This window comes from Trichomycterus rosablanca, chromosome 1, assembly GCF_030014385.1.
Source record: "Trichomycterus rosablanca isolate fTriRos1 chromosome 1, fTriRos1.hap1, whole genome shotgun sequence".
Taxonomy (NCBI): Eukaryota; Metazoa; Chordata; class Actinopteri; order Siluriformes; family Trichomycteridae; genus Trichomycterus; species Trichomycterus rosablanca.
Genome location: NC_085988.1, coordinates 6166515 through 6184432, shown reverse-complemented (window position 1 = coordinate 6184432; position 17918 = coordinate 6166515). Strand labels below are relative to the sequence as shown.

Genomic DNA, 17918 nt, shown 5'->3' with positions numbered 1-17918 from the left:
CGAGGGCGACTGTGGCAAGGAAAAACTCCCTGAAAATTACAGGAAGAAACCTTGAGAGGAACCAGACTCAGCAGGGCCCATCCTTCTTGGGTGGTCTGGAGGAAACTTTAAATAAATACATGATTTACACAAAGCATATAACCACAGAATTAAATGAACTAAAAGTTATAATTGGTAATAAATAGATAAATAAATAATAGTTGTTATTCGCTCTAGTGTTCAATAAAGTCTGTAGTGATTTCTTGTCATTCTTGGTGGAAATTACTCCAGACCCGTCACATCCAGCAGGAGCAGTGTCATCGCCACAGCAGTCTCGACTTTTAATCCTTAACCTCGGCGGGTAAACAGGTTTCCATCAGAATGCCCTCGGGGTAAAACAACAGAGAATGTAGTTAATAATGTGCAATGCTAGTTGAGTAAAACAGTTTTACAAAGAGTTTTAGACTCCGGCAGCCCTAAATATTACAGCATAACTAAAAGGGAGAGCGAGCAGGTAACAAGGTCATGAAGGCTTTCATAGGACATCAGCGCCCATCTCCCCACCGTCATCAAACCTGAGTGATCAGATAAGAGAGGCTGAACGACAGCAACCCAACATCCCTGATCACCACAAGTTTCTATGACCAAGAACCCCCAAGCTCTGCGCCTTTGTCTATATTAATCAAAAGCCTGAGAAAATAAATATGTTTTCAGTCTAGACTTAAACATTGAGACTGTGTCCGAATCCCGAACAGAGGCAGGAAGATTATTCCAAAGTTGTGGAGCTTTGTAAGAAAATGCTCTTCCACCAGCTGTGGTCTTTTTAATTTTAGGAACTACAAGTAACCCTGCATCTTGTGAACGAAGTGGACGCGCTGGGTTGTAGTGATTAATAAGTTCACTCAGATACTGTGGAGCCAGACCATGTAGCGCTTTATAGGTTAGTAAAAGTATTTTGTAATCAATGCGGAATTTAACTGGCAGCCAGTGTAGAGATGATAGAACAGGACTGATATGATCAAATTTTTTAGTTCTAGTTAGCACTCGAGCTGCTGCATTTTGAACTAACTGGAGTTTGTTTATGGATCTACCAGAGCATCCAGTTAGAAGAGCATTACAATAATCTAACCGAGAAGTTATAAACGCATGGATCAGTTTTTCGGCGTCATTAACAGATAGTATATTTCTTATTTTAGAAATATTACACAAATGATAGAAAGCAACTCTAGTAATATTATTAATGTGTGTATCAAAGGAAAGATCTGAATCTATTGTGACACCTACGTTTTTTACATCTGAGCTGGGAGTAACAGAGAAAGTGTTTAGGTTTAGCACCAGGTTAGACAACTTGTCTCTTGCAGCTTTAGAGCCAACAAGTAAAACCTCAGTTTTATCTGAATTAAGTAAAAGAAAATTACCTGACATCCAGTTTTTTATGTCGTTTACACAATCTTCTATCTTACTGACTGTGTCGGTATCATTTGGTTTGGCTGATATATACAGCTGTGTGTCATCTGCATAGCAGTGAAATTTTATGCCATGTTTATGAATAATTTCTCCAAGTGGAAGCATATAGAGTGTAAATAATAGGGGTCCCAGTACCGACCCCTGTGGAACACCACACTTTACTTTTGTAGTTTCTGAGCATTTATTATTTACATAAACAAATTGCGAGCGGTCAGTCAGATATGATTGAAACCAAGAGAGTGAAATTTCATTTAGAAATCTGTGACAGTGGGTTTTCTGATCACATGCCTGTTTTATTCAATGTTGTTTTATCCTGTGCTGCAGTTAACTCTTGCGCTCCTGCTCGGATTTGTCGGAGTGTTAACCCCCTCACTGCTGCTGGTCAATTCTCTGCTGCTTTCGATCAGCTTTGTCCCCCTCCTGACTCAGCCTCTGTTAATACAGGGGAGCTCAGCTCCTGATTTGATGTCTCTTGCCGAACCATACTGGACTCAGTGGCTCCATTAAGAACCATACAGCCGAAAGTTAAACCCGAGCCCTGGCTTAATGACAGAACTCGTGCAGCAAAGCGAGAGTGTCGCAAAGCTGAGCGCAAATGGAAGAAGGACAAGCTGCAGGTTTCATTTCAAATCTTAAAAGATTGCTGGCGTTCTTACCAGAACACTATCAAAGAAGCCAAAAAAGAATATTTGTCAAATATTATCATGGCAAATTGTCATAATCCACGAGTGTTATTTAAAACCATTGACTCTGTTCTTAAGGCCCCTCAGCCCGTCTGTTCAGAAGCATCCCCTGAAATGTGTGATAACTTTCTGCACTTTTTTATTGACAAGATTGTCGCAGCAAGAGCTCCTACCACAGCTCCTGCCTTCGACCCCTCTGACTCTGTCCCTTGCCTGACTGTGTTTGATAGTTTTGAGCCGGTGGCTCTGTCGCACTTGGAGGATGTGGTAGGCCATTTAAAGCCTTCTGGTTCTCCCTGTGACGATATGCCTCCTCACTTTTTAAAGAGGTTTTTCATAGTATAGGGCAACAGGTTCTGGCCATTATTAATAGCAGTCTATCCTCTGGTGTTGTTCCTGTGAGTTTTAAACATGCTGTAGTGCAACCCCTGCTTAAGAAACCTGGCCTTGACCACACTGTATTGGCTAATTATAGGCCTATTTCCAAGCTGCCCTTTATTTCAAAAATCTTGGAGAAAGTTGTTTATGCTCAGCTGAAAGTTTTTCTGGATGAGCATAATATCCTGGAGGTCTTTCAGTCTGGTTTTAAAACCCTGCATAGCACAGAGTCAGCGTTGCTTAGGGTTTTCAACGACATCCTCCTGGCCAATGATTCTGGTGACCATGTGATCCTTGTCCTGTTGGATCTAACCGTGGCTTTTGACACAGTGGATCATAACATTTTAGTTTCCCGGTTGCAGCACCTAGTGGGCATCCATGGTAGTGCTTTGGAATGGTTTAGGTCCTATCTGACGGACAGAACTTTGTGTGTGAGTTTTGCTGGTTCAGACTCCTCCTCAGCTCCCCTGCCATATGGGGTTCCACAGGGCTCGATTTTAGGACCCCTCCTCTTCTCACTTTATCTGCTTCCACTGGGCTCCATTTTGAGAAAGCATGGCATCTCATTTCATTGCTACGCTGATGACAGTCAGATATATGTCCCGCTGAAGAAGAAAGATGCTTTCTCTATTAAGCCACTTCTGTTATGTCTTAATGACATTAACGCCTGGATGGCCTTAAATTTTCTGAATTTCAATGAAAAGAAAACAGAAGTGATGGTGTTTGGTCCCAGTGGTTCTTGTGAAGCCCCTCCTGTTGATTTGGGCCCTTTGACACAGTATGTGAAGCATAACATTTCTAACTTGGGTTTTAAGATGGACAGTGATTTTAAATTGGACCATCAAATTGGTGCAGTAGTCACATCCAGCTTTTTCCACTTGAGGCAGCCAATCCTTTCACATGGGCACTTTCAAACAGTGATCCATGCCTTCATCACATCAAGGCTGGACTACTGTAATGCACTTTATTTTGGAGTCAGCCAGTCCTCCCTCAAACGTCTCCAGTTAGTGCAAAATGCTGCGGCCCGACTCTTAATGGGATCACGTAAGAGAGAGCATATAACCCTGGCCTCCCTCCATTGGCTGCCCGTGCATTTCAGAATACATTTTAAGATTCTGTTGTTTGTTTTTAAATCTTTAAATGGACTTGCCCCGCCTTACCTCGCTGAGCTGCTCCATCCCCACACTTCTGCTCGGTGCCTCAGATCAGCTGCTCCTGGAGGTGCCAAGCTCAAAGCGTAAGCTCAGAGGGGATAGAGCTTTTTCAATCGCTGCCCCTAAATTATGGAACAATCTACCACTCCATATTAGATTAAAACTAGTCTTAAAACCCATTTCTATTCCTTGGCTTTCAATCCAGCATGAGACTTTGCACTTGTTTTATTTGCCTTATTAGTTTTTACCGTTTCATTTGTTTAATTTATTTCTTTTATTTCTTTTTTATTTTTTTGTTGTTTTTATCTTCTCATTGTTTCTACCGTTTGTTTTATGTTTTATAATTATCTATGTACAGCACTTTGTCACAGCTGCTGTTGTTTTAAAGTGCTCTATAAATAAAGTTGAGTTGAGAGATCACTTTTACTATCAGTACATTTAACTGAAAGAAGCCATAAAGAAAACAGTCACCAATAAAACCAAAAGTACGTGGACACATCTTCTAATTATTTAGTTTAGGTGTTTCAGCCACACCCACTGCTAACAGGTTTATACAATCAATTCTATAAAATGAAATATTTGTGTCTAACACAGGATGTTTTTAAATCCAGATTAATAAAAGATCCATTTAACCTGGATTATTTATAAATTTAGGATCTATTATTTGATACATGTTGTCTGATCTATACTTATGCTTATATATTTAGATTTAATTCAGTAATGATTGTAGATTATTTGTTTAAAGTTGCTTTATCATGAACGTATTTTGTTAATTCATTTTGCTTTTATACAGTGGGGCCAAAAAGTATTTAGTCAGCCACTGATTGTGCAAGTTCTCCTACTTAGAAAGATGAGAGAGGTCTGTAATTTTCATCATAGGTACACTTCAACTATGAGAGACAAAATAAGAAAAAAAATCCAGGAAATCACATTGTAGGATTTTTAAACAATTTATTTGTAAATTATGATGGAAAATAAGTATTTGGTCACCCACAAACAAGCAAGATTTCTGGCTCTCACAGACCTGTAACTTCTTCTCTAAGAAGCTCTTCTGTCCTCCACTCGTTACCTGTATTAATGGAACCTGTTTGACCTCGTTATCTGTATAAAAGACACCTGTCCACAGCCACAAACAGTCAGACTCCAAACTCAACCATGGCCAAGACCAAAGAGCTGTCGAAGGACACCAGGAAGAAAATTATAGACCTGCACCAGGCTGGGAAGAGTAAATCTACAATAGGCAAGCAGGTTGGTGTGAATAAATCAACTGTTGGAGCAATTGTAAGAAAATAGAAGACATACAAGACCATTGATAATCTCCCTCGATCTGGGAGCCCATGCAAGATCTCATCCCGTGGGGTCAAAATGATCATGAGAACGGTGAGCAAAAATCCCAGAACTACACGGAGGGACCTGATAAATGACCTGCAGAGAGCTGGGACCAAAGTAACAAAGGCTACCATCAGTAACACACTACGCCGAGAGGGACTCAAATCCTGCAGTGCCAGGCGTGTCCCCCTGCTTAAGCCAGTACATGTCCAGGCCCGTCTGAAGTTTGCCAGAGAGCATATGGATGATCCAGAAGAGGATTGGGAGAATATCATGTAGTCAGATGAAACCAAAATGGAACTTTTTGGTAAAAGCTCAACTCATCGTGTTTGGAGGAAGAAGAATGACGAGTTGCATCCCATACCTACTGTGAAGCATGGGGGTGGAAACATCATGCTTTGGGGCTGTTTTTCTGCAAAGGGGACAGGACGACTGATCCGTGTTAAGGGAAGAATGAACGGGGCCATGTATCGTGAGATTTTACGCCAAAACCTCCTTCTATCAGTGAGAGCATTGAAGATGGAACGTGGCTGGGTCTTCCAGCATGACAATGATCCCAAACACACCACTCGGGCAACGAAGGAGTGGCTCCGTAAAAAGCATTTCAAGGTCCTGGAGTGGCCTAGCCAGTCTCCAGACCTCAACCCCATAGAAAATTTGTGGAGGGAGTTGAAAGTCCGTGTTGCCCAGCGACAGCCCCAAAACATCACTGCTCTAGAGGAGATCTGCATGGAGGAATGGGCCAAAATACCAGCTACAGTGTGTGCAAACCTGGTGAAGACTTACAGGAAACGTTTCACCTCTGGCATTGCCAACAAAGGTTATGTTACAAAGTATTGAGTTGAACTTTTGTTATTGACCAAATACTTGTTTTCCACCATAATTTACAAATAAATTCTTTTTTTTCTCATTTTGTCTCTCATAGTTGAAGTGTACCTATGATAAAAATTACAGACCTCTCTCAACTTTCTAAGTAGGAGAACTTGCACAATCAGCGGCTGACTAAATACTTTTTGACCCCACTGTACCTGAAGCACTTTCACATTGATTGATCCTGAATTTGCAGTTAGTCGAGGCTCTCACAAGAAAATAATGATTCCTTTAAGCTGCTCCTGTTAGAGGTCACCACAACTGATCATTCATCCTCATATTTAATATGTTAAGTTTTTACACAGGATACCCTTCCTGACACAGCCAACCTATTTAGCCATGCTTGCACTACCCCTCACACCAGCACCAAAACACAACCACACCCTCATTATTACCATTTTATACCTAGTAATAAGAAGTGTGAAAGATCTAAAAGAAACCAGAGATCAGCCACATCTTCTTCTTTTATTTGTACTTGATTTTTTGATTTTACTGTTTCACAGAGATTCATCCACACTGATTGTAGACTGTAGTGACTCTGTAGATGACGAAGTTCCTCTAGAACCGAGAGAATGAAGAGTGGATCATTGTTCTCTCTGCAGGTTGGATTATTGTGGTGTATCAGATGAAGGTTGCTCTGCTCTGGCTTCAGCTCTGAGATCAAACCCCTCACACCTGAGAGAACTTGATCTGTCTGGAAATAAACTAGGAGATTCAGGAGTGAAGCGTCTCTCTGCTGGACTGGAGAATCCTCACTGTAAACTGGAGATACTGAGGTAAGATCATCTCTCTGAGAATCACACATGAGCTGCTCCTCACTAACTCATCTTCTCTAATAGTGAGACTGAAACAGAGGATTTAGGTTTGAATGGAAGTTGTGTCTGTTATAGTTTAGTTTTTAGTTTAGTTTAGTTTATTGTCACTTCCATCATTTACCTTCAGCATATACAGAAGTGAGATACCGTTTCTCTACAGATTATAATGCACAATCAACAAGCAGTCATACTGTGTAACAGTCACTCATAATTATTGATTAATAATAATAGTAATATTAATAATAGACTAAACTGACAATTAATATAAATGTAACACTATTAGCTGACACCCCCCCCCCCCCCCCCCCCCACTACCTGGTGAAAACACAAATCAACATAAAAAAAAAAAACATGAATGAACTTTAATCCATTAAAGTTTTCATCATGGAGACAGAGAGGAGGAACCAGTCTGGTACAGTCATTCAGTAATGGAGACAGAGAGGAGTCTGGTACAGGAATTCAGAAATGGAGTCAGAGAGGAGGAACCAGTCTGGTACAGTAATTCAGTAATGGAGTCAGAGAGGAGGAACCAGTCTGGTACAGTAATTCAGTAATGGAGTCAGAGAGGAGGAACCAGTCTGGTACAGTCATTCAGTAATGGAGTCAGAGAGGAGGAACCAGTCTGGTACAGTAATTCAGTAATGGAGTCAGAGAGGAGGAACCAGTCTGGTACAGTCATTCAGTAATGGAGACAGAGAGGAGAAACCAGTCTGGTACAGTAATTCAGTAATGCAGTCAGAGAGGAGGAACCAGTCTGGTACAGTCATTCAGTAATGGAGACAGAGAGGAGGAACCAGTCTGGTACAGTCATTCAGTAATGGAGTCAGAGAGGAGGAAACAGTCTGGTACAGTAATTCAGTAATGGAGTCAGAGAGGAGGAACCAGTCTGGTACAGTAATTCAGTAATGGAGAGAGAGAGGAGGAACCAGTCTGTTACAGTCATTCAGTAATGGAGACAGAGAGGAGGAACCAGTCTGGTACAGTCATTCAGTAATGGAGACAGAGAGGAGGAACCAGTCTGGTACAGTCATTCAGTAATGGAGACCGAGAGGATGAACCAGTCTGGTACAGTAATTCAGTAATGGAGTCAGAGAGAAGGAACCAGTCTGGTACAGTCATTCAGTAATGGAGACAGAGAGGAGGAACCAGTCTTGTACAGTAATTCAGTAATGGAGACAGAGAGGAGGAACCAGTCTGGTACAGTAATTCAGTAATGGAGACAGAGAGGAGGAACCAGTCTGGTACAGTCATTCAGTAATGGAGACAGAGAGGAGGAACCAGTCTGGTACAGTAATTCAGTAATGGAGACAGAGAGGAGGAACCAGTCTGGTACAGTAATTCAGTAATGGAGTCAGAGAGCAGGAACCAGTCTGGTACAGTCATTCAGTAATGGAGTCAGAGAGGAGGAAACAGTCTGGTACAGTAATTCAGTAATGGAGTCAGAGAGGAGGAACCAGTCTGGTACAGTAATTCAGTAATGGAGAGAGAGAGGAGGAACCAGTCTGTTACAGTCATTCAGTAATGGAGACAGAGAGGAGGAACCAGTCTGGTACAGTCATTCAGTAATGGAGACAGAGAGGAGGAACCAGTCTGGTACAGTCATTCAGTAATGGAGACCGAGAGGATGAACCAGTCTGGTACAGTAATTCAGTAATGGAGTCAGAGAGAAGGAACCAGTCTGGTACAGTCATTCAGTAATGGAGACAGAGAGGAGGAACCAGTCTTGTACAGTAATTCAGTAATGGAGACAGAGAGGAGGAACCAGTCTGGTACAGTAATTCAGTAATGGAGACAGAGAGGAGGAACCAGTCTGGTACAGTCATTCAGTAATGGAGACAGAGAGGAGGAACCAGTCTGGTACAGTAATTCAGTAATGGAGACAGAGAGGAGGAACCAGTCTGGTACAGTAATTCAGTAATGGAGTCAGAGAGCAGGAACCAGTCTGGTACAGTAATTCAGTAATGGAGACAGAGAGGAGGAACCAGTCTGGTACAGTAATTCAGTAATGGAGTCAGAGAGCAGGAACCAGTCTGGTACAGTCATTTAGTAATGGAGACAGAGCAGAGGAACCAGTCTGGTACAGTCATTCAGTAATGGAAACAGAGAGGAGGAACCAGTCTGGTACAGTCATTCAGTAATGGAGTCAGAGAGGAGGAACCAGTCTGGTACAGTCATGCAGTAATGGAGACAGAGAGGAGGAACCTGTCTGGTACAGTCATTCAGTAATGGAGTCAGAGAGGAGGAACCAGTCTGGTACAGTCATGCAGTAATGGAGACAGAGAGGAGGAACCTGTCTGGTACAGTCATTCAGTAATGGAGTCAGAGAGGAGGAACCAGTCTGGTACAGTCATTCAGTAATGAAGACAGAGAGGAGGAACCAGTCTGGAACAGTAATTCAGTAATGGAGGCAGAGAGGAGGAACCAGTCTGGTACAGTCATTCAGTAATGGAGACAGAGAGGAGGAACCAGTCTGGTACAGTCATTCAGTAATGGAGACAAAGAGGAGGAACCAGTCTGGTACAGTCATTCAGTAATGGAGTCAGAGAGGAGGCACCAGTCTGGTACAGTCATTCAGTAATGGAGACAGAGAAGAGGAACCAGTCTGGTACAGTAATTCAGTAATGGAGACAGAGAGGAGGAACCAGTCTGGTACAGTCATTCAGTAATGGAGACAGAGAGGAGGAACCAGTCTGGTACAGTAATTCAGTAATGGAGTGTACAGTCATTCAGTAATAGAGACAGAGAGGAGGAACCAGTCTGGTACAGTCATTCAGTAATGGTGTCAGAGAGGTGGAACCAGTCTGGTACAGTCATTCAGTAATGGAGACAGAGAGGAGGAACCAGTCTGGTACAGTAATTCAGTAATGGAGTCAGAGAGGAGGAACCAGTTTGGTACAGTAATTCAGTAATAGAGACAGAGAGGAGGAACCAGTCTGGTACAGTAATTCAGTAATGGAGTCAGAGAGGAGGAACCAGTCTGGTACAGTCATTCAGTAATGGAGTCAGAGAGGAGGAACCGGTCTGGTACAGTAATTCAGTAATGGTGTCAGAGAGGAGGAACCAGTCTGGTACAGTCATTCAGTAATGGAGACAGAGAGGAGGAACCAGTCTGGTACAGTAATTCAGTAATGGAGACAGAGAGGAGGAACCGGTCTGGTACAGTAATTCAGTAATGGAGTCAGAGAGGAGGAACCGGTCTGGTATAGTCATTCAGTAATAGAGTCAGAGAGGAGGAACCGGTCTGGTACAGTAATTCAGTAATGGAGACAGAGAGCAGGAACCAGTCTGGTACAGTAATTCAGTAATGGAGACAGAGAGGAGGAACCAGTCTGGTACAGTAATTCAGTAATGGAGACAGAGAGGAGGAACCAGTCTGGTACAGTCATTCAGTAATAGAGACAGAGAAGAGGAACCATTCTTGAACAGTAATTCAGTAATGGAGACAGAGAGGAGGAACCAGTCTGGTACAGTAATTCAGTAATGGAGACAGATAGGAGGAACCAGTCTGGTACAGTAATTCAGTAATGGAGACATAGAGGAGGAACCAGTCTGGTACAGTCATTCAGTAATTGAGACAGAGAGGAGGAACCAGTCTTGTACAGTAATTCAGTAATGGAGACGGAGAGGAGGAACCAGTCTGGTACAGTAATTCAGTAATGGAGACAGAGAGGAGGAACCAGTCTGGTACAGTAATTCAGTAATGGAGACAGAGAGGAGGAACCAGTCTGGTACAGTAATTCAGTAATAGAGACAGAGAGGAGGAACCAGTCTTGTACAGTAATTCAGTAATGGAGACAGAGAGGAGGAACCAGTCTGGTACAGTAATTCAGTAATGGAGACAGAGAGGAGGAACCAGTCTGGTACAGTAATTCAGTAATGGAGTCAGAGAGGAGGAACCAGTCTGGTACAGTAATTCAGTAATGGAGACAGAGAGGAGAAACCAGTCTGGTACAGTAATTCAGTAATGGAGACAGAGAGGAGGAACCAGTCTGGTACAGTAATTCAGTAATGGAGTCAGAGAGCAGGAACCAGTCTGGTACAGTAATTCAGTAATGGAGACAGAGCAGAGGAACCAGTCTGGTACAGTCATTCAGTAATGGAGACAGAGAGGAGGAACCAGTCTGGTACAGTCATTTAGTAATGGAGACAGAGAGGAGGAACCAGTCTGGTACAGTAATTCAGCAATGGAGTCAGAAAGGAGGAACCAGTCTGGTACAGTCATGCAGTAATGGAGACAGAGAGGAGGAACCAGTCTGGTACAGTCATTCAGTAATGGAGTCAGAGAGGAGGAACCAGTCTGGTACAGTCATGCAGTAATGGAGACAGAGAGGAGGAACCAGTCTGGTACAGTCATTCAGTAATGGAGTCAGAGAGGAGGAACCAGTCTGGTACAGTCATGCAGTAATGGAGACAGATAGGAGGAACCAGTCTGGTACAGTCATTCAGTAATGGAGTCAGAGAGGAGGAACCAGTCTGGTACATTCATTCAGTAATGAAGACAGAGAGGAGGAACCAGTCTGGAACAGTAATTCAGTAATGGAGGCAGAGCAGAGGAACCAGTCTGGTACAGTCATTCAGTAATGGAGACAGAGAGGAGGAACCAGTCTGGTACAGTCATTCAGTAATGGAGACAGAGAGGAGGAACCAGTCTGGTACAGTCATTCAGTAATGGAGTCAGAGAGGAGGAACCAGTCTGGTACAGTCATGCAGTAATGGAGACAGATAGGAGGAACCAGTCTGGTACAGTCATTCAGTAATGGAGTCAGAGAGGAGGAACCAGTCTGGTACATTCATTCAGTAATGAAGACAGAGAGGAGGAACCAGTCTGGAACAGTAATTCAGTAATGGAGGCAGAGAGGAGGAACCAGTCTGGTACAGTCATTCAGTAATGGAGACAGAGAGGAGGCACCAGTCTGGTACAGTCATTCAGTAACAGAGTCAGAGAGGAGGAACCAGTCTGGTACAGTAATTCAGTAATGGAGACAGAGAAGAGGAACCAGTCTGGTACAGTAATTCAGTAATGGAGACAGAGAGGAGGAACCAGTCTGGTACAGTCATTCAGTAATGGAGACAGAGAGGAGGAACCAGTCTGGTACAGTCATTCAGTAATGGAGACAGAGAAGAGGAACCAGTCTGGTACAGTAATTCAGTAATGGAGACAGAGAGGAGGAACCAGTCTGGTACAGTCATTCAGTAATGGAGACAGAGAGGAGGAACCAGTCTGGTACAGTAATTCTGTAATGGAGTGTACAGTCATTCAGTAATAGAGACAGAGAGGAGGAACCAGTCTGGTACAGTCATTCAGTAATGGTGTCAGAGAGGTGGAACCAGTCTGGTACAGTCATTCAGTAATGGAGACAGAGAGGAGGAACCAGTCTGGTACAGTAATTCAGTAATGGAGTCAGAGAGGAGGAACCAGTTTGGTACAGTAATTCAGTAATAGAGACAGAGAGGAGGAACCAGTCTGGAACAGTAATTCAGTAATGGAGACAGAGAGGAGGAACCAGTTTGGTACAGTAATTCAGTAATAGAGACAGAGAGGAGGAACCAGTCTGATACAGTAATTCAGTAATGGAGACAGAGAGGCGGAACCAGTCTGGTACAGTAATTCAGTAATGGAGACAGAGAGGAGGAACCAGTCTGGTACAGTAATTCAGTAATGGAGACAGAGAGGAGGAACCAGTCTGGTACAGTCATTCAGTAATGGAGACAGAGAGGAGGAACCAGTCTGGAACAGTAATTCAGTAATGGAGTCAGAGAGGAGGAACCAGTTTGGTACAGTAATTCAGTAATAGAGACAGAGAGGAGGAACCAGTCTGATACAGTAATTCAGTAATGGAGACAGAGAGGCGGAACCAGTCTGGTACAGTAATTCAGTAATGGAGACAGAGAGGAGGAACCAGTCTGGTACAGTAATTCAGTAATGGAGACAGAGAGGAGGAACCAGTCTGGTACAGTCATTCAGTAATGGAGACAGAGAGGAGGAACCAGTCTGGTACAGTCATTCAGTAATGGAGACAAAGAGGAGGAACCAGTCTGGTACAGTCATTCAGTAATGGAGTCAGAGAGGAGGCACCAGTCTGGTACAGTCATTCAGTAATGGAGACAGAGAAGAGGAACCAGTCTGGTACAGTAATTCAGTAATGGAGACAGAGAGGAGGAACCAGTCTGGTACAGTCATTCAGTAATGGAGACAGAGAGGAGGAACCAGTCTGGTACAGTAATTCAGTAATGGAGTGTACAGTCATTCAGTAATAGAGACAGAGAGGAGGAACCAGTCTGGTACAGTCATTCAGTAATGGTGTCAGAGAGGTGGAACCAGTCTGGTACAGTCATTCAGTAATGGAGACAGAGAGGAGGAACCAGTCTGGTACAGTAATTCAGTAATGGAGTCAGAGAGGAGGAACCAGTTTGGTACAGTAATTCAGTAATAGAGACAGAGAGGAGGAACCAGTCTGGTACAGTAATTCAGTAATGGAGTCAGAGAGGAGGAACCAGTCTGGTACAGTCATTCAGTAATGGAGTCAGAGAGGAGGAACCGGTCTGGTACAGTAATTCAGTAATGGTGTCAGAGAGGAGGAACCAGTCTGGTACAGTAATTCAGTAATGGAGACAGAGAGGAGGAACCAGTCTGGTACAGTGATTCAGTAATGGAGACAGAGAGGAGGAACCAGTCTGGTACAGTCATTCAGTAATGGAGTGTACAGTCATTCAGTAATAGAGACAGAGAGGAGGAACCAGTCTGGTACAGTCATTCAGTAATGGAGACAAAGAGGAGGAACCAGTCTGGTACAGTCATTCAGTAATGGAGTCAGAGAGGAGGCACCAGTCTGGTACAGTCATTCAGTAATGGAGACAGAGAAGAGGAACCAGTCTGGTACAGTAATTCAGTAATGGAGACAGAGAGGAGGAACCAGTCTGGTACAGTCATTCAGTAATGGAGACAGAGAGGAGGAACCAGTCTGGTACAGTAATTCAGTAATGGAGTGTACAGTCATTCAGTAATAGAGACAGAGAGGAGGAACCAGTCTGGTACAGTCATTCAGTAATGGTGTCAGAGAGGTGGAACCAGTCTGGTACAGTCATTCAGTAATGGAGACAGAGAGGAGGAACCAGTCTGGTACAGTAATTCAGTAATGGAGTCAGAGAGGAGGAACCAGTTTGGTACAGTAATTCAGTAATAGAGACAGAGAGGAGGAACCAGTCTGGTACAGTAATTCAGTAATGGAGTCAGAGAGGAGGAACCAGTCTGGTACAGTCATTCAGTAATGGAGTCAGAGAGGAGGAACCGGTCTGGTACAGTAATTCAGTAATGGTGTCAGAGAGGAGGAACCAGTCTGGTACAGTCATTCAGTAATGGAGACAGAGAGGAGGAACCAGTCTGGTACAGTAATTCAGTAATGGAGACAGAGAGGAGGAACCGGTCTGGTACAGTAATTCAGTAATGGAGTCAGAGAGGAGGAACCGGTCTGGTATAGTCATTCAGTAATAGAGTCAGAGAGGAGGAACCGGTCTGGTACAGTAATTCAGTAATGGAGACAGAGAGCAGGAACCAGTCTGGTACAGTAATTCAGTAATGGAGACAGAGAGGAGGAACCAGTCTGGTACAGTAATTCAGTAATGGAGACAGAGAGGAGGAACCAGTCTGGTACAGTCATTCAGTAATAGAGACAGAGAAGAGGAACCATTCTTGAACAGTAATTCAGTAATGGAGACAGAGAGGAGGAACCAGTCTGGTACAGTAATTCAGTAATGGAGACAGATAGGAGGAACCAGTCTGGTACAGTAATTCAGTAATGGAGACAGAGAGGAGGAACCAGTCTGGTACAGTCATTCAGTAATTGAGACAGAGAGGAGGAACCAGTCTTGTACAGTAATTCAGTAATGGAGACGGAGAGGAGGAACCAGTCTGGTACAGTAATTCAGTAATGGAGACAGAGAGGAGGAACCAGTCTGGTACAGTAATTCAGTAATGGAGACAGAGAGGAGGAACCAGTCTGGTACAGTAATTCAGTAATAGAGACAGAGAGGAGGAACCAGTCTTGTACAGTAATTCAGTAATGGAGACAGAGAGGAGGAACCAGTCTGGTACAGTAATTCAGTAATGGAGACAGAGAGGAGGAACCAGTCTGGTACAGTAATTCAGTAATGGAGTCAGAGAGGAGGAACCAGTCTGGTACAGTAATTCAGTAATGGAGACAGAGAGGAGAAACCAGTCTGGTACAGTAATTCAGTAATGGAGACAGAGAGGAGGAACCAGTCTGGTACAGTAATTCAGTAATGGAGTCAGAGAGCAGGAACCAGTCTGGTACAGTAATTCAGTAATGGAGACAGAGCAGAGGAACCAGTCTGGTACAGTCATTCAGTAATGGAGACAGAGAGGAGGAACCAGTCTGGTACAGTCATTTAGTAATGGAGACAGAGAGGAGGAACCAGTCTGGTACAGTAATTCAGCAATGGAGTCAGAAAGGAGGAACCAGTCTGGTACAGTCATGCAGTAATGGAGACAGAGAGGAGGAACCAGTCTGGTACAGTCATTCAGTAATGGAGTCAGAGAGGAGGAACCAGTCTGGTACAGTCATGCAGTAATGGAGACAGATAGGAGGAACCAGTCTGGTACAGTCATTCAGTAATGGAGTCAGAGAGGAGGAACCAGTCTGGTACATTCATTCAGTAATGAAGACAGAGAGGAGGAACCAGTCTGGAACAGTAATTCAGTAATGGAGGCAGAGAGGAGGAACCAGTCTGGTACAGTCATTCAGTAATGGAGACAGAGAGGAGGCACCAGTCTGGTACAGTCATTCAGTAACAGAGTCAGAGAGGAGGAACCAGTCTGGTACAGTAATTCAGTAATGGAGACAGAGAAGAGGAACCAGTCTGGTACAGTAATTCAGTAATGGAGACAGAGAGGAGGAACCAGTCTGGTACAGTCATTCAGTAATGGAGACAGAGAGGAGGAACCAGTCTGGTACAGTCATTCAGTAATGGAGACAGAGAAGAGGAACCAGTCTGGTACAGTAATTCAGTAATGGAGACAGAGAGGAGGAACCAGTCTGGTACAGTCATTCAGTAATGGAGACAGAGAGGAGGAACCAGTCTGGTACAGTAATTCTGTAATGGAGTGTACAGTCATTCAGTAATAGAGACAGAGAGGAGGAACCAGTCTGGTACAGTCATTCAGTAATGGTGTCAGAGAGGTGGAACCAGTCTGGTACAGTCATTCAGTAATGGAGACAGAGAGGAGGAACCAGTCTGGTACAGTAATTCAGTAATGGAGTCAGAGAGGAGGAACCAGTTTGGTACAGTAATTCAGTAATAGAGACAGAGAGGAGGAACCAGTCTGGAACAGTAATTCAGTAATGGAGGCAGAGAGGAGGAACCAGTCTGGTACAGTCATTCAGTAATGGAGACAGAGAGGAGGAACCAGTCTGGTACAGTCATTCAGTAATGGAGACAAAGAGGAGGAACCAGTCTGGTACAGTCATTCAGTAATGGAGTCAGAGAGGAGGCACCAGTCTGGTACAGTCATTCAGTAATGGAGACAGAGAAGAGGAACCAGTCTGGTACAGTAATTCAGTAATGGAGACAGAGAGGAGGAACCAGTCTGGTACAGTCATTCAGTAATGGAGACAGAGAGGAGGAACCAGTCTGGTACAGTAATTCAGTAATGGAGTGTACAGTCATTCAGTAATAGAGACAGAGAGGAGGAACCAGTCTGGTACAGTCATTCAGTAATGGTGTCAGAGAGGTGGAACCAGTCTGGTACAGTCATTCAGTAATGGAGACAGAGAGGAGGAACCAGTCTGGTACAGTAATTCAGTAATGGAGTCAGAGAGGAGGAACCAGTTTGGTACAGTAATTCAGTAATAGAGACAGAGAGGAGGAACCAGTCTGGTACAGTAATTCAGTAATGGAGTCAGAGAGGAGGAACCAGTCTGGTACAGTCATTCAGTAATGGAGTCAGAGAGGAGGAACCGGTCTGGTACAGTAATTCAGTAATGGTGTCAGAGAGGAGGAACCAGTCTGGTACAGTCATTCAGTAATGGAGACAGAGAGGAGGAACCAGTCTGGTACAGTCATTCAGTAATGGAGACAGAGAGGAGGAACCAGTCTGGTACAGTAATTCAGTAATGGAGTCAGAGAGGAGGAACCGGTCTGGTATAGTCATTCAGTAATAGAGTCAGAGAGGAGGAACCGGTCTGGTACAGTAATTCAGTAATGGAGACAGAGAGCAGGAACCAGTCTGGTACAGTAATTCAGTAATGGAGACAGAGAGGAGGAACCAGTCTGGTACAGTAATTCAGTAATGGAGACAGAGAGGAGGAACCAGTCTGGTACAGTCATTCAGTAATAGAGACAGAGAAGAGGAACCATTCTTGAACAGTAATTCAGTAATGGAGACAGAGAGGAGGAACCAGTCTGGTACAGTAATTCAGTAATGGAGACAGATTGGAGGAACCAGTCTGGTACAGTAATTCAGTAATGGAGACATAGAGGAGGAACCAGTCTGGTACAGTCATTCAGTAATTGAGACAGAGAGGAGGAACCAGTCTTGTACAGTAATTCAGTAATGGAGACAGAGAGGAGGAACCAGTCTGGTACAGTAATTCAGTAATGGAGACAGAGAGGAGGAACCAGTCTGGTACAGTAATTCAGTAATGGAGACAGAGAGGAGGAACCAGTCTGGTACAGTAATTCAGTAATAGAGACAGAGAGGAGGAACCAGTCTTGTACAGTAATTCAGTAATGGAGACAGAGAGGAGGAACCAGTCTGGTACAGTAATTCAGTAATGGAGACAGAGAGGAGGAACCAGTCTGGTACAGTAATTCAGTAATGGAGTCAGAGAGGAGGAACCAGTCTGGTACAGTAATTCAGTAATGGAGACAGAGAGGAGAAACCAGTCTGGTACAGTAATTCAGTAATGGAGACAGAGAGGAGGAACCAGTCTGGTACAGTAATTCAGTAATGGAGTCAGAGAGCAGGAACCAGTCTGGTACAGTAATTCAGTAATGGAGACAGAGCAGAGGAACCAGTCTGGTACAGTCATTCAGTAATGGAGACAGAGAGGAGGAACCAGTCTGGTACAGTAATTCAGCAATGGAGTCAGAAAGGAGGAACCAGTCTGGTACAGTCATGCAGTAATGGAGACAGAGAGGAGGAACCAGTCTGGTACAGTCATTCAGTAATGGAGTCAGAGAGGAGGAACCAGTCTGGTACAGTCATGCAGTAATGGAGACAGATA

At 43.8% G+C, this 17918-nt stretch overlaps 1 protein-coding gene across 1 annotated transcript in view; it reads left to right on the top strand.

Moving 5' to 3' along the window:
• LOC134316959 (NACHT, LRR and PYD domains-containing protein 12-like) overlaps positions 1 to 17918 on the top strand; it is a 512992-nt gene that overhangs the window by 413390 nt on the left and 81684 nt on the right. Inside the window, exon 21 of the mRNA XM_062997547.1 lies at positions 6463 to 6636. Coding sequence (XP_062853617.1) covers positions 6463 to 6636 — 174 coding nt within the window. The remainder of the gene's footprint in view (positions 1 to 6462; positions 6637 to 17918) is intronic.